This window comes from Atheta coriaria, unplaced genomic scaffold (assembly GCF_025399875.1).
Source record: "Atheta coriaria isolate IRGN ID8LTWV9N9 unplaced genomic scaffold, Caltech_Dcor_3.1 hic_scaffold_3_pilon, whole genome shotgun sequence".
Classification (NCBI taxonomy): domain Eukaryota; kingdom Metazoa; phylum Arthropoda; class Insecta; order Coleoptera; family Staphylinidae; genus Dalotia; species Dalotia coriaria.
Window position 1 is genome coordinate 7,171,609 of NW_027045445.1, and position 27,039 is coordinate 7,198,647.

General features: G+C 33.1%; 2 protein-coding genes and 1 long non-coding RNA gene across 3 annotated transcripts in view; all 3 read left to right on the top strand.

The window, feature by feature from the left end:
* Nucleotides 1-25: 25 nt before the first annotated feature.
* Nucleotides 26-1,921, top strand: LOC135803727 (uncharacterized). The gene is made up of 3 exons (XR_010550857.1): nucleotides 26-503; nucleotides 1,538-1,676; nucleotides 1,745-1,921. It is a non-coding gene; the product is annotated as an uncharacterized lncRNA (long non-coding RNA).
* Nucleotides 1,922-9,427: 7,506 nt separating this feature from the next.
* Nucleotides 9,428-13,104, top strand: LOC135804022 (uncharacterized). Its single transcript, XM_065317779.1, has 2 exons — nucleotides 9,428-12,919; nucleotides 13,001-13,104. The coding sequence occupies exon 1, from the start codon at nucleotides 9,603-9,605 to the stop codon at nucleotides 12,351-12,353; it is 2,751 nt and encodes a 916-aa protein (XP_065173851.1). The 5' UTR covers nucleotides 9,428-9,602; the 3' UTR covers nucleotides 12,354-12,919; nucleotides 13,001-13,104.
* Nucleotides 13,105-13,792: 688 nt separating this feature from the next.
* Nucleotides 13,793-27,039, top strand: part of if (integrin subunit alpha inflated) — a 34,192-nt gene continuing 20,945 nt past the window's right edge. Inside the window, 2 exon segments of the mRNA XM_065317157.1 lie at nucleotides 13,793-14,154; nucleotides 26,765-26,886. Of these exon segments, the coding sequence (XP_065173229.1) occupies nucleotides 13,997-14,154; nucleotides 26,765-26,886 (280 nt within the window). The 5' untranslated portion in view covers nucleotides 13,793-13,996.

The window sequence follows — 27,039 nt, forward strand, 5'->3', positions numbered from 1 at the left end:
CGAGCGATTGCCCCGTGTTCGGTCGCGCTCGGCCGAACGCGGATGCAGTGAGCTGGCTAAAAATGGAAACACTCACACACATCTACATCGTCTACATGTACATTCATTACTACACAAGATCGGCTACGTTCGTAGAATTTCGTTGCCGGTGCGATGGTGTGATTGGTCTAGCTGAAATTGCTAGACATAAAGGCAACGCGTTTTCTTTGTCACACGCGTGCGAAACATGAATTTATTGAAACTTGTTTGGGATTAGTAAACAAAGCAGGAAAATCCACTTTCCAGTGACCGCAATAAAGACCGACGCATGTAGAGCGTGTCGGCATCAACTCTGCATGAGAATTTCGATTGTTTGCGGATGGGGGAGCGAGCAAACAAACAGCTGATTCAATCACGTGACTTTATTATTGGTTACTCATTGAAACATCTGTTTTGGTAAAATTTAGCCAACATCAATTCAATTCAAGTGTTTCTATGTGCCGATTGTCACTCGGTCAGATTTAGTAAGTCCATTGTTTTTTATTTTACGATTGCATTTATATTGTTTCCCGTCGCAACGCGACATTCATTTTGTTTGTCGTGCGATCGATAGCAACATAATCTTGTCATACGAATGCGGATTATTAGCTTTTTTATTTGATTACACCCATTGTCCACCGCCGTCATAGGACTTCGCGACGTTGTTGACACTGTCGATTACGTGTTTTGCAGTGAAACTGCGTTTCACATTGATGCAAATTTTGTTTCGGACACGTGCTGAAATGTGTTGATGATAGGCAACCCACAATGCACGTTTGCTTTGTTTTCAAACGATGCATGAGTGTGCAACGATTAAATAAACATTTTAAAGATTTATACGACACGTGAAAGTCGTTTGTCGCGTTATTTTGCTTGTTTTGCATCTCGAGTGGGTTCACGCTGCATTCTAAGCAATTATATCGGCTGGAGCATTGCATTTAAGTGCATAGTAACAGATGTTGTTAGGTTATCAATCAAGGTATGTAAACATATTCAGTTTCATGTGAGATATTAAATAGATTTGATATAAATAGCAAGTGAATCATGTGTTGCGCATGCGCAGTAAGTGATGGAGCGAAATTCAACAATGTAAATTTACCTAACCTTACTTTTTTGTAAATTTAGTTTATTTAGTGTTTGGTAAGTTATTACGCTAGTTTTATTAATTAATAATGATAGTAATTATTAATTTCCTAAAGTGGCATTGAATAGGCTATTACTACTAAACGATTAAACATTGAAAAGCACAAGTGAACATCAAGACATTGAATTTACTTACTCATTTGAAGTGTTTTATGAAGGACATTCATTATTACAGTTTTATTACTTGCTTTAATAATGTTCTAGCATTACACTAACTCCTTGGTAACAACATCGAAACATTGAATGTGCAATTACAGAAAATAGAAATTAATTTCATCGCTGCCATGCGACTAAACTATCAAAAGTAATAACCGTAATTACTCGTAAATCGTGTCTTCAAGCATTTTTATATAATAAATATGTTTTTTGTATTCAGAAAAAATGATGCCTAACTGTGCCTCCCACGTTCCAGCGCAACGAGATTGGATGCTGTGTTAGCGACAAGCTGTCTGCCTCGGTTCGACTGGAAATAATTGCATAATTGCTTGTTGCGTAACCAATTTGTAAGCAAATGAGTAAGTATATATTCTGTTGTATTGTGTTTGTGGCATTTATTATTTTCCAGCGGTTTTTAAATTTCCAGGAATTGTTATTGGACAAAATCTAGAAATTATAACAGGTATCGAAGTAAGGACATTAGCGAATTGTAATTCTTGGAAATTGGATGTGTTTATTATTATTTCTGGGGAAATCCAAATAGATGTATAATTTAAATATTCTAGGAATGCAAAATATTGATTAATAGATTCTTTAAAATGTTTATTATTTACAGATTTTGCATAGAAAACTTTCTGCTTTTCCAGAAAAACACAAAGAAGAAAAATGTTTAATTTTCAACATTAATATTCGTCAATTTGTGTATATTTTCAGCAGAATCATCTACACCATGTCACCAAATACACATAACACACTCAACCAGTGAAATTCTACTACAATTCTACAAATACTAAACCCAGATAAGCGAAAATATAAGCTGAGTTGATGTAATCTGTAGAAAACTAGGACGCCACACACGAAATTTAATTTGTTGTATAACAAATTGAATATTACGAAGACACCTTTACAACTTCTGAAGTAATAAAACAAAATCAAGTTGGATGAAGTTTCACCTGTACTTGGACTACTTCTAGGTAGCACTTTTACTTGCACTTGATATTGATATTATGTAGTTCGACGGGTGGTTCAAGGTTCTTATCGACGTAAGAGCGCACGTCGGCGAGCAAGAACTCGCATTCTCGTATTAACTATTGAAGTAAATGTACCTACTTAGGATTGGAAATTAATGAAATGAAAGTAATGTGTTTACTTCGTGTTCACGTACAGCGCCGTGAACAAAGTCAATACTGTGATTAAAATTTTACTTGCTAAATATAGGCAGTAGACGGGCAGATAATAGGAAATAGCGAGTAGAAATAGTTAGAATAGGAATTGCGAGTGTTTAGGGGATTAGGAACCGTGTCGGACCAGTTAGATTTTAGGTAATTGGAAAATAGACACTTAATATTTGTGTATCCTAAGAAAAAGTTATTTTTTTCTACTTCCTGCGTTAAAACGCCAGTTATTCGCCGTTTTGAGTCACATAAAGTGGTATTTTACACACGGATGGGCAAACCGTGACTAAAATACTCTAGACGTGACAAACACTCCTCTTTTTCCATTGGATACTTAATATATTTATTAGAACATTGAAATTTAAAAACACTTTTTGAGGTTTTGCATAAATGAATAATGTTGTGATCCAGATTTATGGATTTCTATATTTTAAGGAGAATTATTTTCTTGATTGCTAGCTTAATACATGTATGTATTTATTGCGTGAGTAACCAACTGCTTCTCTAATCAATTCATCGTCTAATCACATGCAACCTTTCCAACTGTAGCTATGTAAAAATAAGTATGAGTAATACTGCATAGGTAATACCTAACTTATAAATTTTGTTGGCTGGTCATTGTTTCGTAATGCTAATCAACAAAAAAAGAGCTGAATATTAACGTGTATCGATAGACTAATCAGGCGAAACAGATAAAAATAAAGCCATATACAAAAATAGGCTTGAAACTTTAACAAAACGGAAAAGTTCAAAGGTTAGTGTCGTGTCGTATCGTGTCAATAGTATCGGGAGAAAACGAGTGTAAGGGCCTTTAAAGGGCACAAAGCATGCGTGCGTAGACTAGGTCTACACCTTTAGATGTAACAACACAATATATATGTTGGTTTTGATTGTTGGTTGTTAACCATATGACGTTTTGGGGTGGTTTCGTGATTGTGGCAAACTGTGCGTGCTTGCACGTGAGTAATTATTGTAATTAAATCAATTTTTTCTACTTTTACCTTTGAAGTACTAGTTTTTCACGATTTTGAGACATAAAAAGTGGTATTTTAAACACGAACAGCTAAGACCATGACTAAAGTACTTTAAACCGTGAGTAAAATACTTTAGTCACAAGTCAAACAAGAAAAAAGCATACATTTGCTCTTAAACTACAAACAAACTTATAAATCATGAAATTTTTACTTTAATGTCACATCACAACAGAATTAAAACCTGTAGAAAATATGTTAATCTATTTTTTGCATTTTTAAGAGTTTTAGAATAATTGTCATTTTTTATGATTGATGGAAATCAAGCAGTGGCATTAGCACATATTCTAACACGTTTTCTATGTTGTTGGGCGTTGCGTTGTTTTCATCTTGTCAGTAGACCAACGTCAATACGATAATCATCAACTTTTTGAAACGCGAAAATCGCCAACTGCGACTATTCATCAAAACAACCACATGAACGCATGCAAATATTTGGAAACTATTTCAATCACAAGTACGCTGCTTCAGACCATTAGACTATAATGCTAACTAAGTTTAGGCGACGCTCTGCTTGGCGCTAAAAATACCGCAAGTGTTGCTAATTTTAATTTTGCGTCGCACGTACTACAAAAACTACCGACACTTGCAAATCAAGTCTATCGGTTTATTTGCACCGTATGACAAAGAATAAACAGAGCAAAATATGGCGAATTATCGAATTGCCACGATAAGCAAACACACGCCTCGATCTAATTTGATTAGATTTACTTATTGGTTTCGTCAACTGTTGATCTACGACTGAATTTTTTGAATTCAAATTAGTACAAGAGGAAAACGTATTTAAATTCATTCTAAACTCAATAACAAATAGTGGTGAGGAGATTTAGTAGAAATGTTAATTTTTGAAGAATTTGTATAACGTGCGCAATTTGAGCACAGATGTGAGAAAAGTTGAAAATATGTAAATACATTGCGTTGCGTAAATGTTTCACTAATTCTAATTGAAGTTTCAAGTTCTTGCGCGTTTAATTTTACGATTTAATGTGTTTGCTTAGCCAAAACACATCGCCGAAATAAAACCCAGGGCGCTTATTAAATATGACTGGTAATTTATAGATTTATAAGTTGTAACAAGTGTTGGAAATATTTTACAACACATTTAACGTTTTCCACGGTTTTTAGACACAAAAAGTGGTTATTTAATCACGGATGGTCAAAGTCGTGAATAAAGTATTTTAGTCACGGGTTTTAGTCACAGGATGGAGTTTATACTTGCGCAATCTACGCAATAGTTAAAGTTTTAAAAACCAGAAATAGGATTTTCATAAATAATGATTAAAAGCACATTTACCTCTCCTAAAATAGATTAGTTAATTCAATAAAACCTACAATATCACAGGTGAGCAAAAATGAACTCCTATTATCATAAATCTCGTTGTTTTTTTATGTCAAATGCCAAAACAAATACTAATTTTACAATACGTTTTTCATCGCCAGCACTCATGTCAAAAGCCTGTAAATATAAACACACAAGTTCTGTGCCTTTTTTCAATCATCTTGTTTTTTACTCGTTAATACCAAAATTAATCGAGAAAGTTATAATTAAACACCTATGCAACGAAATTTGGCAAAGAAAAATAATCCATCAACGAATTAGTAAAAGTATCCCCTGAAAAGAGAGAAATCGTTTAATTTCAACTAGTTAAAAATACATATTTCTAAAGCCAATGCTCTCAATTAATAGCAAACATGTTAAACACGCACGAAAACAAAAAAAAAACTGTTCTTTTGCGCTAATGGCGTATAATGGATTTATATCAACATTAACATGAAGAAAATATATGGAAAACACGACAAAAACATATCAGGATACTACAGACTACAAGCATAACACATTAGCAATTAAATTACAATATTTATTTAGATACACAAGGCAGGAAAGCAAATTGATATCCTTTTGTCAATTGCAGGACATTTTCAGTAGTAAATAACGTTTAGTCACGTGATATTCACGCTTTTTTTCTATTTTCACTCGTTTTCTACGTTGAGTTTTTTGTATTTAAATTTCTGTGACTAAAGTCCGTGGCTAAAGTACTTTAGTCACAACTTTAGCCATACATGTTTAAAGTACCACTTTTTGTGTCTCACAACCTTGAAAAACCCATAATTTTTCATGATAATGATATAATTTCCAAATAAAACGCGACTAAAGTGATTTTGTGCGTATTACTCTTAACAAAATAATTGAACATTGTTTTAAAACACATAAAATCAGGAATGTCTTAAAAGCAACAACGCAACACATGTGTGATTGTATTTATTTTCGCTTTAAAGCGCATTTTAAATTTAGTGCGTTTTTGTTAGCCGCTTTTTTTTACATTCGCCACTCGGCGCGCAAAGTTTGACGTCATGTAGTTGTGGCCAAAAAGTTCAGCGTGCCTGCTGGCGTCGCGACGCCCGCAAGTTTGACGTCAAGCGCAAACATTTCACATTTCAAGTGCACGCTCGTTTTTCTCATTGCGCAGTACAAGTAAACATGTAAACTAAACAGGAGTGTTATTACTAATCACGTCACCTATTATAATTTCCACAACAAAACAGAAAACTACAATTATTGCGTCATAGATGTAGGAAAATATAACACAGCAAGAAGACATAGAAAAGTATTCTCATTCACAATAGAAATTTCAAAAATAAAGCATGAATAATCCAAATCAGATAATTTATGATTCAGATTCATAATAGTTATGCATAATAGCTAAAAATGTTTGAAACATAAATAAAAATCACAATTTGGCAAAGATTTAATTTGAACAAATAGCACGTTCATTTTTGTTTTAAGTGTTTAGCTATTTAAGTTATGACATTTATAGACTACAATTGTGTACATATCAAAATTAACTTAAAAAAACATCCGGTGCACGAGTTTATAATGCCATTATTTTGGCAAACGTTGTTGGGAGTAAAATTTCCACTAGTTTTTTTGAAAGTTAAAAACTTCAGTATCTCTTAATATGAAACCTGTGACTCACTAATTACTATTTTTTATTTTTACATCAATTCATAGCAATCTGCTTTCATGCGACATTGAAATTTACTGCGATTCATTTCCTTTCATTTGAATTCGCGATTATGTAAAAACTTTCGCGCGTCAAAGACATGTTTTTAAGTCTGCTTTTTTTTAATGTAAAGATTTATTTGCGTTGGAATTGCGGGGAAATTAGTTGCTTCAGGTTGTGTGGTAGATGAGTAATTTTAGAGGTGTGTCGCCGTGTGTCCAACCCGCTTCGCTGTGCGTTCGCGGCATGTTTTTCGCGCAATTTAGATTTTATTTCGGTTACATTTCGATATTCAGTGTCATCGAGGCGTAATGTCTTTTGGCCGGCAAGCCATGCGGTTTTACGAGTATGTGCGAGCGAATTTGTTTGTCGGGCCTATCGAGCTAAGAATATAAAATGTCTTAATTCGTGACAAAGCCAAAAAGTACAAATTGCACGTGATTTTTCACCGATAGTTATTTTCAGAAGCGTTTTATGAATTTTATGAATCAAAGCGTAAAGAGAAGTAATATATTATATTAGGTAGGTTTATGTATGATGTAATATAAACTTGAACTTTATTCAGGAATATTTTTGATTTTTTCAACAAAACAAAAGCAAAAAAGAGAAAAAGATGTTTTTTCTGCAAAAAACGTAGAAATCTGTATTTTATCCATTGAATAGGTAAAGATAATCATTTTTCTTATTTAGTTTTTTAAGTTTTACGTTTATTTATCGTTTTTTATTGATAAAACAAAAATTTATTCAATAAAACGTAAATTGTCCTAATTACTTGATCTATCAAGCTAATTTTCCGTGAGTAGCTTCATTTTGATGAGACGCCCAACAATTTCCTGTGCGAAAATTCTCGATATTGGTAGCTAACAGAGGTAGCAATAATAAAATATGTCGATTTGATGATTCTCAAATATTAATTACTAACTGGATTGTTTTTATTAAATCTTAAGATAATTATCTAAATTATTTGAAAAATATTTGTCCTACAAAATCTATGGTTTCATCAAAGAGTCCTCCCCTCCAACATGTATTGATAACGAGATCACCAAAAATTATTACTAACCAGCTGATTTTTTTTTATTACTTAGTTAATATATATATAATGTCACGGTCATATTGTCCTACAAATTCCGTGGTACGTTGTCCCGGTCCTACGGTCGAAAGTAGTAGTACAGATCATAAATGTAAAAATAGCGTGGTACGCTATTGCGGTGCTCCAATTGAATATATATTGGAAAGTCATGAAATTAAAAATCAATTTATTTCTCAAGCGTGAGAAAAAAAAATCTTGACTTTTCGGTAGATTTGACTTAACAATAAGTTAAAAAATTACTGAACGCCAACTGAAATTAACCCGTCAGCACTCTTGTTATGAGCATTTTGCTCACGCTCAATTTGAAACGGTGATAACTTTTTCAGATGGAAAGGGTAGATGAAATTTTTTCTACCTTCAAGTAAGTTCTTCTACTTTAGTATTATGAACTTTTTAAATTTTTAGTGTTATACATAATTAATAAAAATATTTTCTTCATGCGCTCCAGAAATCGTGAGCATTTAAACAAAACAATGTAACAAAAAAAATGTACTTGCGGTAATGTCGGGTCAGCTTGCGCCTTCGTCAGTGTCGGTCGAACATTTCAAACGTACTTTTCAAAAGTAAATCAACCGCGCGAGATATTGAACGCATGCGCATTGAGCGTGAGCAAATCTCTCATCACGAGTAGGTAAGATTACCCGAAAGTTCACAAGAGTGCTGTCGGGTTAAACAAAACAATAACAAAGAAAACTTTGCCGCTTGGGTTTCGGTATTTTTCTGTTAGTAAGCATTTTTCAGTTCACGTGCTGCAAAATAATTATGGAGTGTTTTTTGTGTAATTTGCTTTGTGAAAATCCTACTTTCCGAGAGAAAAGGGAAGAAGTGAAGAAGTTTAATGCAGACATTTGGCTTTCCTGTAAACCTTTTTTTTCTGCTCGAAAACATCATCAACATAAATATGGAATATGTTATATTACCTGAAAATTGGAATGACGAAGTAATAGGTTATCATTCCTCTTGTTACAAAGAATTTCGAGTGAAATCAAAATATTTGTCTTATGAAAGGTAAGTCGCTCGAATATTTTTTTACCTTATTTTTAAAATTATTGAAAGATAATTTATTAACTTAAAATTTTCATGTAATTATATTATGTAAAATCGAACATTAGCCTTGAAACATTATTGTTACATTAAGCCTCGGAGAATTCAAATACGTTCGGAAATGCTCGACTCTTCTCGGGAAGTTTTTTATTATTTACATTTGTTCTTGTATAACTATTTTACCAAATATTAATTTAATATGGGATCATTTTTTCAATATCGATAATCTTAAGTGATATTTATGTAGACTGTGTGTACTTGCATCTTTCTCAAATAAATAATTATTTATTTATTTTTTAAATAATTTCTCATATACACAGCACTGAGCCAGCTTCAACATCATCTACGTCTCAATCTACCGCAATTATTGATTCCTCGATTTCTTTAACGTCTGCTCCAAATGCAGAACCAGACCCATTGCCATGCACTTCACGGTTAGTTAATTAAAATTTTTTTATTTGTTAGTTATTGTTCATTTTTAAAACAAGTAAATCTGAATCGACATTAGTGTTTCTGTAAAAATACAAATCTCAAAAAGGATTTTATACAAGCTCAATTAAGACACAAAATATCATTGGTTAATATTTCTAATCAACAATTTGTTATTTCATCTGATGTAGATATTGAAACAACCGATGATGAAGAAATCAGTAATATATTATTTCAACAAGAAGCACAGGATTTCGCCTTGAAATATCGAGAAAATATATTGAAAATTAAAAAAAAACCTTTAACTGATTTCATTGATAGTGAAGTATTAAATGAAGGAGAGTGCGATGTTCCAAAATGGTTGGATTTATTTTGGACTACTGCTTTGAACGGTATTGGCAAAGAAAGCTGCGATCGGGTTCAGAGATTGTCTTCATGTTATTCGCAGGACTCAATCTACAGTATTACTAAAGGTTATATTAAACCGCGAAAACATATTTTACTGGGTATAACAATGAAAAGCCTCACGGGAAGCAAAAAAGTTGTGGATATATTAAGCAGACAAGGTTACTGCATCACTTATCCAAGCGTACTGGAATTGGAGACGTCTGCTGCATATTCTTGTGCCACTAATAATCGATCATGTCCTGCCGGCATTCAACCAACTTCTTTATTATCATCTGGAGTAGCGTGGGATAATTTCGACAGATATGTAGAGACAAGCTCTGGTAAAAATACCTTGCATGACACTGTGGGTATCATTTATCAAAATATCCCTACAGAAGAAGAATTGAACATCATCAAAAGGAACGATGCATCTACTGAAGCTCAACAGAATTTATCAGTTAATGTTCGTGATTTGACTGGCCGTAGAAAACGTTCGTTTGAGGAACAGACATTTGAAAATGTACCGTACGCGAAGCAACGTCGTCCAGAATTTTGGCGTAGTAGTGTAGCGTCATCTGAAGAACCGCAAAATTTAATTAATTTTCAGCACAGATATTTTACATGGATACTTTCCCATAACTTTCAAATTTCAAACACGCCAATGTGGGTAGGATATAATGCCAAAATTTTAAAAGATGACAGTAGAATTCAAAAGATTGAGTATTTAACGCAAATTAATAATTCACCCACGGATCCGGCTGTTGTAAAGGAGACCATGCGAAGAAGTTTGCAAATCGCTTCGGAATGTCAGAAAAATTTCTTCAGCGTTACTTACGATTTAGCTATGGCCAAAATTGCTTTACGGATACAGAGTGCGGAGGATGAATTTCAAAAACTTTTCATTAATTTTGGACCTTTCCACATAATGTTATCATTCATGAAAGCTATCGGAAATTTTATCAGTGGATCTGGGTTAACAAATATTCTTATAGATAGCGAAATTTTGGCCAGTGGTTCTATCAGTTCCTTTATAAGTGGAAAACACTTTAATCGGTGCAGGAAAATTCATCCTCTACTTTCTCTTGCTTTGCAGATTTTGCATTTGGAAAGGTTTTTACAACATTATCAGAACCTGGAAAATATTAAAGAATACTTAGAAATATTTAATGAGCAACAAAATGATGACCCACAAATAACCAATGGGAATTTAAAAATCATATTTAACAAATATGAAGAATATAAAAATGAAACTTTAAATGGAAGTCATGGCAAAACACCTCAAATTTATTTAATGTACACAAGATTAGTAGAATATTATCTCCAATTAGAATATAGTATTCGTATAGGTGACTTCAGTTTATTTGTACACACTTTACCGAAAATAACAAATGTCTTTTTTTCAATGAATCATCATAATTATGCAAGGTATATGTCTATTTATTGGGATAAGTTGATAAATATTGAAACTACACATCCCGGATTGCTTGATGATTGTCAAAAGAGTTTCATAGGCATTCGAAGAACAATGAAACCTTTTTCAAGAATCCCAGTTGATTTAACACTTGAACAAACAATCAACGCTGACGCTGCTTCTAAAGCTTCTGGAATTATTAATATTACAAACTCGTTCTCTGCAAGACAAAAATGGTCAATTATTCATTCACTACGTAAAAGTATTATATCTAAAGTAATGGAGTTTTGTAATATGAAATCAACAGATGATATTACGAATGATTTAAAGAAGTCAACTATTAATAAATCTACCAAAAACTTAGAAGTACTGATGCAACTGATAAAGCAGTATACCAATCCTTTTGCATTAGAGCTGTCAGAAGATCATCTTTACAATATATCGAAAGGTCAGTCAGTGAACGATGAAATATATAAATTTTTATCATCAGTTGAGATCGAAGGCGAAAAACAACAAAAGAATTTCATTGCTGAGACTCGAGCTACACCAGATAGGTTTGATAAAGCCATTACTAAAAATAAAATAATTAATTTTGAGCACAAAAATACGAAAAACGTCAAAATTAATGGAAAAGTGAGAGAAGTTAAGATACAAAGAGATGTTTTTGGTCGTCTACTTTATGCGTCACTACAAAATAAAATTGATATAGAAAAAGCATTAAGTTATCCTCTAGCTCCTATTCCATTTTCACTTTGTCACACTAATGGAACAATTTGCAAGACCCCCAAATCTGTGGTTATTAATGAATTACTAGAATATCAAACTGAAATACTAAATCCTCCAGAAGCAGACATTCACTTAGTAGATGGATTTTATTTATTACATACATTGAAGAACCTTCCAAACAAATATGGTAAAATCTCGATGCATATATTAAAAATACTTACATATAACAGAAAAGAAGTACATATTATATTTGACAAATACAAAAAACCCAGTATTAAAGATTTTGAACATGATTTGAGAGGTGAAGAGGACACACAGTATGACGTAATACGTAAAGACTCTAATCGTCCTGTAGATTTCTGCAAATTATTGAGGAGCAACAACTTTAAAGAAAAATTTGTCGAATTTTTAATTGAAGATTGGACAAGGGACGAATTTATTATATTGATCACAGGAAAAACTGTTAAACTTAACTATGATCAATGTTACACTTATGAGGTGTCTAGTGAAAATAAAATAAAAAGAGTCATTGACTATAACCTCTCGTGTTATCATGAAGAAGCTGATACCAAAATTGTATACCACATTTGTCAATTAAATACTAACTATCGTGTGCAGATACATTGTACAGATTCTGATATACCAATAATAATGCTGGCTAATTTTAAGTATTTAAAAGATGAAATTCAAGTAATAATTAATTTAAGCACGAGTAAAAAAAATGTACTTAAACATAAATGAAATGTATGAAAAACTTGGGGACCAATTATCTTGTTCACTCGCTATATGCCATATTTTTACAGGAAATGATTATAATCCCGCTTTCTTTCGTAAAGGAAAAAAGAGACCTTTTAGTATTTTAAAGAAAAATAAAAAATTTCAAGAGGCTTTTATTCAACTCCTACGGATTGAAAATACAGCATTAACAACATCGAATGAGGTATTTCAAATTATTGAAGAGTATGTATGCAGAGTGTATTCATTAAAAATAAAAAATGATATCAACAAAGGACGGTACGAGTTATTTGAAAAAGGATATAGATCAAAAAATCAGAATGAAAAAATTTTAAAACAAAAAATCGTAGGATATGATCCTTCCAGTTTGCCACCAACAAAAGAAGAATTGTTACAACAAATTAAAAGAACTGTATTTATCTGCAATGTATGGTGTAACGCACATATGCGGTGCCCCACGGAAAAATTGCCGGAAAATTTTGGATGGACAATAATTGATGGCAAATATGAATACTATTGGTTTGATGGTCCCCAAAGTCCATCTTTTGAAGAATTATCTTCTGAAATACAAGGTAACCTATTTATACTATTGTTATTTATTGATTGATTATTCATTATTATATAATTTACTTAATTTTTTAATGTTATTATAGAGTCAGATATCACAAGTGAGGAAAGTGAAACAAATGAAGATGACAGCGATGTTAGTAGCGAAGATTATGATTCATCGGATGAATATGATGAAGATTAATTTTTGTTATCTATAAATACACCAATTTTTGTACCTCATTTTTCAAAAAAATAAACTTATTTAAATTTTAAAAAAGATTTTCTCACTGTATCTTATGTTAGAAATCGGAAAACGAAAAAATGACAATTTTTGTCGGACTAGTGATACATACCTGTTTTTTTGTAGGACATTGTTTTATTTGGGCACAGAACACACTAACCTATTATGTAATATTTTTGTCCTACAGTTAGTAATGAGAAAAATGGTCTTATGGTATTAACAATTTCTGAGCGTAGGACTGGGATAACATACCACGGAATTTGTAGGACAATATGACCGTGACATTATATATATATTAACTAAGTAATAAAAAAAAAAATCAGCTGGTTAGTAATAATTTTTGGTGATCTCGTTATCAATACATGTTGGAGGGGAGGACTCTTTGATGAAACCATAGATTTTGTAGGACAAATATTTTTCAAATAATTTAGATAATTATCTTAAGATTTAATAAAAACAATCCAGTTAGTAATTAATATTTGAGAATCATCAAATCGACATATTTTATCATTGCTACCTCTGTTAACTACCACAATCAAAAATTTTCGCACAGGAAATTGTTGGGCGTCTTATCAAAATGAAGCTACTCACGGAAAATTAGCTTGATAGTAATCAAGTCACAAAATAGGCCCCGGATCCTTTACTATAACAAACTCTGTCGTAGATTGCGAACGAAACACTGCGCACCAACTTCATCTCAGTCGCGAATCACGAATGCGGCCGGGCCGCAACGATGTGCCATAATAAAATAAAATAAACATAAATTTTAGTTTTGAACCTTTTAAATTAATAATTATGAAAATATTGTAATATAAAATATCAAAAAATGTGTTCAACGCCAGAAAAGTGTTCGTGTAAAATGTTCATCTTCAAAATTGCCATTTGCTCTCTTGTGTTGTGTGCTGGTGTCGTCGATGGATTTAATCTGGACACGCAGAACTACGCCAAGTTTGGCGGACATTCCGAGTCCATGTTCGGATTTAGCGTCGCGACGCATCGATTGCGAAGTGATAGTTGGTAAGCCAATAATAATAAAAATAATAATTGTATTATAATTATTATATACGCAAAAATAGTTTTAAAATAAAAGTAAATTTGATGTTTTTAAGTTTTATGCGTGCACCGTGAAGAAATTTTGTGCGACGGCGAGTTGCGTGTGGACTTTGCGCGGAAAAGTGTGTAAGACGCTGAAATTAAACAGTTATAAATAGGAGCGGCGTCGCGGCGCCCGACACCGTGCAGGTTTTGAATTTCTTTTTCACGTTTTTTTCGTTTCTTGCATTTTCAACTTGTTAAATTAAATTATTTACAAAAAATAATTAAAAACTATTTTTATTCATGTCGAAACTTATAAAATCTGAGTTGTTTTGTTACTGAGTATAATTTTATGCGTTTGCTTTAGCTATTTGCCATTTGGTTAAACTACCTTACGTAATAATGCAAATCTGATGGCCGTTTGCTGATTGGAGATCGTTTCTCAAACTCATTCGCCGCGATATTATTGTAGTTTACATTTTTATAACTTTAATAATAACATTTTCTCTTTAATATGAAGTTTAATTTAAGTTTAGCTCAATAACTGAACATTTATTGGTGCTGAGACGCTAAATATTTGTTAATTAACGATAGGCCAATACGAAACCGTCAATAAAAGTGCGATTGTTTGCTGAATTCAAGGACATTGTATTTTAGAACCGCGTGCGGAACAAAACTCAAAAATATATTTTACGTATTTTCTAAATTTATATTATTAGTGATTGTAGAGGTTGTAAAAGAGAATTGGTTAAACGACGTGGAAAATCCTTACGCATATGTTGGCCAGATTTTTCTACTTTGACCTTTTGTATTCGAAGTGTCCCCTTCTTAAAAGGCGGCTTGAGTTATTAGATTATGGTGGTTGCCTCTGGGATTTCAGGTCGTCAAATTGTCAGTAATTTCCCATGCCGGCACTTTGCAATATTTGCAGTTGAGATGCCATATGGCGGATGTTTTTCCCAAAATTTTGTAAACGCCTTTTTAAACTTGACTTAACTTAAGTACAATTAACTAATGTTAAGTGACATATTTAGCAGACCTGGTTGTCAGTTCATAATTTAAAATTTCTTAAACTACAGTTACATTCACTTAAAAATAAAAATGAAAATAAAAATAAATTTAATTATTTTTCTATGTTAACCGGAAGTATAAATTTTGCATGTGCCAAGATTGAATTCTGAGTTCTGAATTGTGTGCCAAAAAGTCGTAATAAATTTAAATATAAAAACTGACTTTTTTACTTTCTGCATCGCATTATCTTATGCACTAAGCGCTAATGTTTACATTAATTACCATTGAGTGATTATTTATTTAATTATGGCAATAATTTGCGCTATTCGTCGGCATGTGATTAAGATAAGCAGTGTGTATTGAACTATTCCGCTCTTGCGCAATCAATTAAATTACATATATTCAATTACTGATCTCATATTGCGGTGTTTTCTTTCATGTGTTTATAATTGCACCATTTGCAAGAATCTATTTTTATTCATCTATATATCATCTATATATTCATCTTAAATGATTTGCTGTTCGTTAGTCTCGCTTAAACTCGAGAATGGCTGAACGGATTTATCTTATCTTGGTCTTGAATTATTCGTGGAGGTCTAGGGAAGGTTTAAAAGGTGAGAAAAATTCGAATAATTGCCGGGAAAATCATCAAAACAGCTCTTTTCTATAGAATAAAATTTGACATTGAGATTCAATCATAGTTATAGTTAAATTCGAGAATTCGAGATGGCGCGCTGAAGTGCATTATTGACAAAACTTTAAATAATTAATTTCTTTAAATTAAAAATGGTAATCTTATTGATAGAATTGACTCTTACTACGAGTATGTCTTAAACAAGAGAGTAAAAACGAATTACATTTTTATTAAACACTGCCGGAACGAAGTCGCGGGCAACAGCTAGTACTCATATAAAAAACACATGTTCAAACAAATCAAAATATTTTTACCTATAGCTACATATTTTTTAGTATAGTGGTTTCGATCCATCATCATTATCATTATTATGCTCCTAATTATTATTTCAACGAGCCTTGTTCAATATTCTTTGACACGTGCCGCGTGTGCTTCTTGACTCTTCACCGACTCTCAAAAAATGCGGGTAGATAAGTAGGTGTTTCGGTATAATTTAATTTCGAGTGGAATTCAATTATCGATTGAAAAGTGTGAAATGAGGTGCACTTACAAATAATTTCATCATCACCAAGAAAAAAATTTATATTAATTTTTATTTTTCATATGATGTCGTAAATTTCAATATGTTTTTGATTACATACGAGTACGTAATTTCATTCCCTTGAACATGTGGCCGATTTTATGAATGAAACTTTCGACTTTTTCTCGGTTTCTGCGTTGGCGGATTGTCGTGTTGGCATTGGTACGCCATAAAAGTATCGCGTTTCCTCATCCAGCGGCATGCAGTTGCTCATTATTCACAATGTATTAAATATTTTCTTCTTTGGAGAGCATACGATGGATGCATTTCTGTGTCTCCTCCTGCGTGTGTCATGTGGTTGGTTTTAATCATTGTCGTTTAAGCGCCGTTTAAGTTACAAGTATTCAAGAAAAACAAAAATAAAAAAACACTTACCTTACTTCCTTTATATAATTCAACGCACTCAAGCGTTCAAATCGTTTGCGTACCACGCACGTTTTTAAGAATTTAAACAAAACCTAGACACCATACGGTACAAGTAAATTTAAATTAATTTAAATTGCATATTTTTATTTAAAAGCAAATTAATTTTTTTATTAAAAAAGTTAAAAATTGTTAAAAACTGTTTTTTGACATTTGAATTATCCACGTGCCACATTTCCGTATTGCATGAAGATGAAGACATTTCCTAATCAAACACTTGAAATGTTCGTCAGGCATTGTAAGAGTCAAACAATCAAATACACCTGATGGCAGTAAATTCTCAAAACAATTGAATTTCTACGAGTATGTAGAAATCACCGTTGAAATTGACGAATAGCAGTCGAACATTGAAAGAATTTCAAAATGTTTACAGAGCACTTGTCTCCCGCTGCACGCACGCATTCTAATAATGCATATACAAGTACCTACTATTGGTTATTGGTTATCATCAAACGCCATCGACAAGAGAAGCACGAATTTTCTATTTAATTTAATTTAACTATGCATGAACAAAGAAAATGATCACAGCGCCATCTACACATTGATATACCTATATATTGTTTTTACATTTTAATTCCGACCGAGCACATGAATGAAACGAATGAAATTAAGCCTTCCACCTTTGTGAGCATGGACAGTGTGTCAATTGCGCAATTGAAAACATGTGTGGTGTGTGTGGGTAGCGGTTTACATTTCTTCGGCTCGCTGGTGTTCATATGCGTTTACTTTCGTTGCAAATCTGCAATTTATACACAGATTTACACTTTAACTGTTCTGCAGATTCGTTTTATTGCTGCAGAGACAACTTTCAGTGAAACGACATGACGCCATCGATAAATTAATCAAATTGTATTTTATTCGCAAGATGCGTGTCATGCAACTTAGTATGCAATACATAAAAGTGTTCAATGTGTTGCCTATACTAACAAAATTGTAAATTAGTGTAGAAATGTAGATTTTGACCAGTTTTAAGCTTCAAACTGACCTAAAGACCTATAATCTCCTTTTTTCTTTTTGCTTTGAAAAGTTTTGATGACTAGACTTGACTCACTAACGGCTGGCGTTGGCTAGGTTGTGAGTTGTGACCAGAACTTGTATGTTTTGAGTCTAAAGATGTGTAATGAGTGCACACATAGGTATAAAGTTAAAATTGGAGGTGCACGACCACGCACAGACGCGCCGCGCCGCGCTGATTCGCATTGCATTGCATCAACGGCTTGTTTTCGGCGTTTCGCTTTTCGTTATTTAGGTGAGCGGCTGCACAGACACACGCGTATGACTAAATATAAGTGGGCGATGATCACACACTATCATCGGCATCAGCCCAGTCAAGTGAATCACCTACTTCTGCTTCTGCAAACAGTCTTAAAGTAAAGTCGGAGAAAATTAAGCCTCGGCGAATAATTACTTAATTAATTAGGCTTAAACGTTTGCGACATCAGCGTGGGTGAAATATTATCATCTATGTTGCAGCAACATTTAAGATATCGGATAGGAATAAACAGGAAGTATGTTAATAAAGGAAAACCAGGAATTAATCAAAATGTGTACACAGATTTACATTTAACAACGAATCAAGTAAAACTTTGTACTTATAAGTATTCATTAGTAGTTTTCGATTAGTTTTGTGCTTAGTACTTTATTGTTATTACCTAGTTAGTTGTTTGTTTTACGTATTATGGCAAAAGTATTATATAGGCACAACTTAAAATATAGTTAATTGTCCAAAACCATTATTAATTTACGATTAATTCTCTATGGAAACTAACAAAAACGAGATAAATACACAACACAAGCATTGTTCTCTGAACTTTCTTGTCATGAATAATAGGAATTTACAATATTTTCATATTTATCATTATTTCATTAACATTTCAATGCAATGAAGTTTAATATGCAATTATCTACATTTTCTTTAATTTTCTCTTGGCCAATCCCCTTTTTCGATTTTTCACTTTTTCGCATTGAACCTAGATCTAAAAATACGCTGCCTAAACAAACAGCGAAACATTTGCAAATTGCATTCGGTGAGTAAACGAGTATGGACATTAAAGTGCACGTTGCATGTTCGAATAATTCGAGCGAGCAAACACAGCACGTTTATGAAATTATACGGGTACGATGTTTTGATATTCGCAAATATTGGATATTAACGGAGTGGAACATGCACAACTCGTTGCAGCCGAACTAAGTTGATTGAAGAAGGTGCGTCATTGCAATAAGCAAAATACAAAATATAATCTAATCTGCAAATCACAATCACAATAGAGAATAGTTTTTAGGTGAAATTCACGAGAATAAATACATATTAATATTTGGTTTAAAATATTGATAATCAATCGAATCAATAAAATAAATAAAATTAAAATTAAAATTTGAAACAAATTCAATTTAACAAGAATTTCTACTGTTTTTTTAAATTTTATTTTGATTATAGCAACGTAATTTGCTTTACTTCTACAAATATTAATTTAATCCCTACTAATATTGTAAATGCGAAAATCCTGATGTTTGTTACACTTTCACGCAAAAACTACTTAACCGATCATCATGAAAATTTGTACACATATTCTTAGTGGTCCCCGAATGGTTATAGGCTAATTTTTATTTAATAAAAAAAATTATTATTTAAATAAAATAAAAAATAGTTTAGCCAATAATACCTCTGCATCTGGCTATTTGACTACTTTAACGCCATCTAGCATTCCAGCAATGAAGCTCAAACCTAAGTAGGTACTATAGTACCATCACACTGTATTATCACACTGTATTACCTTGAGCTACGTCAACATCAAATCCAATTGACTACACTATGGAGACTGTACACTATACTTCCATAGACTATACTTTCAGCCATTTTAAACTTCCCGCCATTCTACTTCATTGTTACTTCTTCTGTGACTACAGACGCGTACGGAAGCAACTTCATTATTTTAAATATTCGCGAGCGAAGCCAAGGGTTAAAGCTAGTTACTTATAAATTACAAAATTTTACAATAAATTTCTAATTTTTTCCTTTCTGTAATCAAGGATAAAGGAATTCACTTCTTTATTTTTTGTTTTGCTTGCTATTGTGTTTGCTATTGTATTAATATGACTTAAGTAATATGCATCGATGCACAATGAACTTAAAGTACTTGTATTAGTCTAGAAATATTATGCGTGTCATACTCGTACATTGCGCGCGTTGCATTTCCTCAAAGAAACAACCAGACCGACTCATTTGTCGTCGATTCGTCCGTCGGTGACCCGTTTCGACTCGGTTTGAATCTCTAAACGCGCCGAGAACAATGAGATTAATTTATTACTTGTACGTCGAACGATGCGATGCGACATCGGCTGGAACCAATTTTATCTGCTTGCGAGTACGAGTAGTTTAATTGCTTTGCGTTTCGATTCGAGATACAAAATAAATATATCATATATGTATTCTGTTTCAAAAAGAGTAGCACATATTTGTAATACGAGTTCAACAAAGTTGCAAATTCAGCTTAAATTTTATGTCGCAATAAGTTTTGAGTTCAATTTTATGCAGAGTGACGATAAATAATTCAAGTACTGTTATTTTAATGAGTTCAAAGTAATTAAATGCAGTAATGATGCGCATGGTAATAATATTTTAAGTATCAAGTGGTTAAAAGTGAGTTTATGTCATGAGTTTGATTAATCGAGTGTTTAACAACGTTTAGCCACGTCATGCTTACGCTATTTTTCTACTTTCATTCTATTTTCACGTTTAGTTTTTGTATTTGTAGGCAAATACGCAGGGGCAAGCTCCACCCCGTGACTAAAGTACTTTAGTCATGGTCTTAGGTGTTTATGTTGAAATTATTACTTTTTGTGTCTTAAAATCCTGAGAAAACAAATTTAAAGTCTCTTAAACTTTGGATAAGTTTAATTTGTATAGAACTTTACTTAAATTTATAGAAAATGTGAAGTAAGGCGTGTAATTGAAATAATGTGTAACAGAAGTCGGCCCTCGTTGTACCTTATAAGCACACAACCTGATGGTGACCATGGCAAACTCGGTGCTCACTTGTAATCGCACTCGCCATTTACAACAACTTTACTTGAGTTTAAATTCGTTGCACTTCTCGCAAGATGACGAACAATATGCGAGTTTAATTGCGATTACGTCGCGCATATCCCACAGTCGATGAACTCATCACGAGTCAAATCTAATTATTAACATTAAACAAATTAAACATTAAAAAGTTTCAAAGAATCAAAGTTTTGATTAACCATTTACAATTAACATCATATTTAAATTCATATTTATTCATATTTACGAGTATATTAAGAAAAAGTGTAATATTATGTCACTTATGTAAGGTTAGGTTAGAAATTAGTTACACAATGAGTGTGAACAGATGTTTTAATGCTTTCCATCGGGCGTGTGCGCACAAATCGAGGCGCGACTTGAATACGCAGCAATAACAACTGAATAATACACATGTGAGAAGACGCGAAACTGAGTCAAGGGCACGTGGACAATTCTTCTCGTGCGTGACTTGTCTAAATAAATTAAACATAAAATTATCGTAAACAACTGTGAACAGATGCGCATTTGATGAGCTAAATCAATATCAGCGGAATTATTCCATAATCTAAAATATCAAGAAAATGTTATTTTAAGCGAAAATGTTTAAAACTTGTAAAAAATGCAGTATATGTGCAGTATATATTGCAATTAATCGCAATTGTATAGTTGAGTTTCATTCAGTGTACTGTAGCAGGGTAGCGGTAGAAGTGACTCCCAGTCAAGGCACCGTACAAGGGTTGCGGTAGAAGTGGCTCGTGTTCAGAGCACCGTAGGGGGTGACGGTAGAAGTGACTTGAGTTCAGGATACCGTATGAGGCTAGCGGTAGATGTGACTCGTGTTCAGGGCACCGTACTTAGATGAATGTATAGCTGATTCTCATTTACGCATTTATTTTTATGAATTATTTTTTTAAATTTAAAATTTCTATCTTAAATTTAACTAGCCTATCTTATAGAGAATTTTCCGGAGATTAAGACTCTGCAATTCGTTTCTTTCTATCTATTTTAGTTCACGAGATATTCGCAATTGAATGAAATTGTCAAAAAATAAAAATTGCAATTTTTAGCACTTTCAGTCGCGTTTTTAGACCTTTTACCCTTTTAAATTAAATAATTTTTTATTTCCATCTGATAGAGAATTTTCCAATCTTTCATAATCTACAATTTTCTAGTTGCTATCTCTTTTAGTTTAGAAGATATTCACTGTCAAAATTTGTCAATTTTTTCTTATAAATCATTTTTTCAAGTTTTAAATTTCTAACTTAACTAGCTTATCTCACAGAATTTTTTTTATTTTCCAGTTCATAAATTACAAATGCTATTTTACAAACAAATGATAATCGGATATCCGACATTGTAGGTATCGTTTTTTTTCCTTTTTACAGCAATTTTCTGAATTAATTTGTCGTTCCACGATTTAAGTCAAAACATATCGGTAGTAAAACTGCGATGTCCACTCACTTGACAAGCAATGCAGCCAATACACATACTAAAAACCAATAAAAGCTGCAAATGTTTATGCGCTGATTGTTCCGGCGCAGTGTTCGCACATTTTACGCCGCTTATTCGCGCGCGCATCATTTGCATTTACATTTGTATGCCTCGGCGACAAGATGCGCGCGCCCGATACGCATTCAAATCGGACCCATTCAATTCAAATTCCCGCGCAATATAAATGTGCCCCAAACGTTTTTCTTTTCCTTTTTTGTATCTGTATGTTTGATTTATATAAAACAAGTCCACAAACGTTTTATTCGTTGATTGTATACAGCATTTTTATATTTTCAGGTTAAACTACTAAATAGACTAAGTATCATGCGCATGCGCAGAATTAAATTCCATATGCAAATTCATAGCAGATGTTTATCTTTATTGGATTGCAATGCGATTTAAATGTCTCCAGTGTCTTTACTGGAGATGTTCACAAGACGGACGGTTTGCCTTTTTTGGCCCGCCCGCCCAGTCACGGAGTGACCCGACCTCTGGCGACGAATATTCGAATGAGGAAAAAATTTCAGTCGCCATTGTTCGCTGCGCGCAATTATGCATTCGAATTCGTCGTGATGTAACCCAGACGGGAAAACAACATCACAACGGGCTAAATATGGCGAATAAAAAATAAACTGCTCTTGTAGAAGAGTTTCTTAAGCCAACTAAACACGCACCATAACAATAAATATTAATCAGATACAATAAAACAAAAAAGTTAAACTTTAAACTTTAATATACAGAAATTGTTAGGTTAGGTTTCAGTGCGCACACAGAAGTCGTATGAATGATCCAGAACACATGTATTCTTGTTTGCGGCATGTCGAGCGTGTATCCCGACTCGCGATTTACAATTCACAATCGAATGCAAAAGTAGCGCATGCGCAGTCGTAGCAGCAACAATGCGTCCGAAAATATTAGCATTTTGGATATACACGTCGCATGCAACAAGTACTTCTTTACTTTACTCACACAAACAGAATCATAAATAAAAAAAAAAGTTGTGTATGGCGCCCACCAATGCACATATGATGGTTGCACGGTTGCATATATTACATTTGTCTTCGCGAGCACAAAATGACAGCGGAGAGGAATTGATGCCACCCGTGACTCGCAGGTAACATTAACAATTCAATTTTGTTTTCTGCAGACGTCAATTCTTCTCTTTTCATTTTTTTTTCATTCGAAAACAAGTAAATTAGTAAATTAGTTCGCTTGTGGTTACTATAGATGGCGCTGGTGTAGTCTTCCTTATTATTGCGTTATATAAAACTAGCTTTAACCCGCGGCTTCGCTCACGAATATCTAAAATAATGAATTTCCATATAACCTTTCATCCCTTATTTAACATGCTTTAAATAAAAATTTTCAATTTTTTAATATTTATTCTCTTATTCTGGACCAAGATGAATCTAAAAAATCATAGATGATCAAAATCTGTCCAACCGTTCTTGAGTTATAAACGTTTTAACTAACAAATCGTATTAAATTATTCCTTACTAGCTTTAACCCGCGGCTTCGCTCGCGAATATCTAAAATAATGAAGTTGCTTCCGTACGCGTCTGTAGTCACAGAAGAAGTAACAATGAAGTAGAATGGCGGGAAGTTTAAAATGGCTGAAAGTATAGTCTATGGAAGTATAGTGTACAGTCTCCATAGTGTAGTCAATTGGATTTGATATTGACGTAGCTGTCGGTAATACAGTGTGATAATACAGTGTGATAGTACTATAGTACTTAGGTTTGAGCTTCATTGCTGGAATGCTAGATGGCGTTAAAGTAGTCAAATAACCAGATGCAGAGGTATTATTGGCTAAACTATTTCTTTATTTTATTTAAAAAATATTTTTTTTATTAAATAAAAAGTAGCCTATAACCATTCGGGGACCACTAAGAATATGTGTACAAATTTTCATGATGATCGGTTAAGTAGTTTTTGCGTGAAAGTGTAACAAACATTAGGACTTTCGCATTTATAATATTAGTTGGGATGTGAGTACAATTTCTCAACGCTTTGATGATGGGTGTCGATTGCGTGAATTGGTCGGCGTGACAAAGCGTGAAACCAGACGTAGACGACATCGTTGACCAAATATGGCGACTCTCAACGCTCGCCTACTTTGTTTAACTTATACAGAATACAAACATAATGTGACGTCAGCATTTATGTTACAAATCATGAGATTTTAGTTTTCTATTAGAAAATATGCGATTTTTTTGTGTGAATAACCTTCAACTTGATTTTAAACTTATGTAGAGTGAGGTTATGTGAGGTTTGTGATTTTATACGCTCAGAATAAGCAGATTTTGCATTTTGCGATTTATTACCGCATGGCCAACGAAGTTTATTGTCATTGTGCGTTCAAGTGACTTTATTTTCATACTTTATGTCTTGCGGAAATGTTTCCATGCGAAATTAACGACATCTAGCCACAAACAAAGGTAATAACAAAAATTCACATTTTTTTTTTAAATTAAAAATTTTCTTGGAATTAAATAAATAAATACATTGTTGTTAGTGATTAGTGTTTACAAAATACAAGATAGAAATATGACCAGTGAATTGTAACCGAATGCATTGCTCTACTCGTTCCGTACTTCTAGACTCTCGAGTTACGAAAAATGCAAAAACTGATTTGTTAACATCGCCCGCGTTGCCGTGTCGTGCGCGCACGCTGCGCGCCAGCCCCGCGAGGCACAAGAGTTGCCTATACTTATAACTTATAACACCTGGATTCATGCGCGCCGTGTGCAACATAACCAACATGGCGAAAATATTACCGCCGACGAGCAGAAATGATAACATGCGCCGTGTAACAAATAATAAATAATAAGCGAGCTGGTGAAGTATTGAATTTATCATCACGCGAATAAATAAGAGAAGTCATTGAAATCATTGGAGAGAAACCAAAACGTGAAGAGGAAATTGTGTAAAATTCTATTTTTAATTTTGTAAGTATTTAGTAACTCAAATGTTATATTTAAAAATGAATTTTGTAGCACCTGAAAATTACCTGCTTATTTTTGTCATTTTGTCGTCTGCAGTAACAAAGGTGAATCATCTGCACATTAGTAACACATCCAAGTTTATTTCTGGACGTACAGGGTGTTTGCAATACTTGGCAACTTGTCAATTAACAAAATTTACCTTTCTTCATTTTTATCGGTTAATTTTCTATTAATATATCTTACGAGCGCTGAGATTTATGACTTGTATACATTTATTTTATTATTTTTTGTTTTTTAATGTTTAATTTGCTAATTTTGTTGTTATCTCATGACTTCCAAGCGTTTTTAGTTGTTTTAGTGTTTGTCGGTGATTTCCGAGCGAGTTTCATGCGCTATCGCATCACCGTGGCCTAAAAAAGTGGCACACCCACACGCATCACGTATTAAACCGCAATGTAGACCTACTGAGGGTATACACAACACAAAAAAATACAAAAATGTTTATAATTCTCATAATACTTAAAATTTTCGTAAAATATTTTATTAATTACTAGCTGTTGCCCGCGACTTCGATCCGGCAGTGTTTAATAAAAATGTAATTCGTTTTTACTCTCTTGTTCTAGATATACTCGTAGTAAGAGTCAATCCTATCAATAAGATTAGCAATTTTAATTTAAAGAAATTATGCATATAAAGTTTTGTCAATAATGCACTTCAGCGCGCCATCTCGAATTCAACTATTTAACTATAACTATGATTGAATCTCAATGTCAAATTTTATTCTATAGAAAAGAGCGGTTTTGAGGATTTTCCCGGCAATTATTCGAATTTTTCTCACCTTTTAAACCTTCCCTAGACCTCCACGAATAATTCAAGACCAAGATAAGATAAATCTGTTCAGCCGTTCTCGAGTTTTAGCGAGACTAACGAACAGCAATTCATTTTTATATATATATAGATTTTATAAATTTTATTTTTTACGAATTTGCGTTAAGATACTGTATAATATGCGTCCGCCGTGTTTGTAGAAAAAAATCTAGAGTCTAGAAGCACATCTAGGTCAACCTAATGCTAATATTTCGTCCGGTGGGCTTGTCCTGAAATATAACCCCCTCCAGGACATTAAGGATATGAGGATATGATTTCCAATTATGAAATTGATGCATATTTATTTTTTTGCGATCACAATGCATTTAATTTGCATTTTATCCTTGATGGGTGTGAATATATCTATTCTATATCAATGTCAGGATGTCGCGATGACATCATATCCTATTTTCTTCGCAAACTACCCTCGTGCGCCATTAACCTAATAACCGAATAACCTTTGACGATCAACACGAACAATGGAGAGGACTTGTAAATGTGGTATCGTCCACGTTTATAAAGACAACATAATATTTTTTATGTTTAATTTTATAGTATTATGTTAATTGAGGTTAAATTTGTTTTATTTTTATTTGCAGGGTGCTGATTGGTGCTCCAAAGGCGCAAAGTCAACAACCGAATGTGGAGCGAGGTGGTTCTGTGTTCAGGTGTCGCATCGATCAGGACAACAATTGTGAAGAAGTGCCATTTGATACAAAAGGTATTTTATTTTATAGCAGCTTAATACGGATGGCTAAGACCGTGACTAAAGTACTTTATTTTAGTTTTTAAATTTTACTGGTCTAAATATAAAGCATTTTTTGTTCCGCTCACACTATAAACAAGATTAAATCGTATTAGAAACAATCGTGGG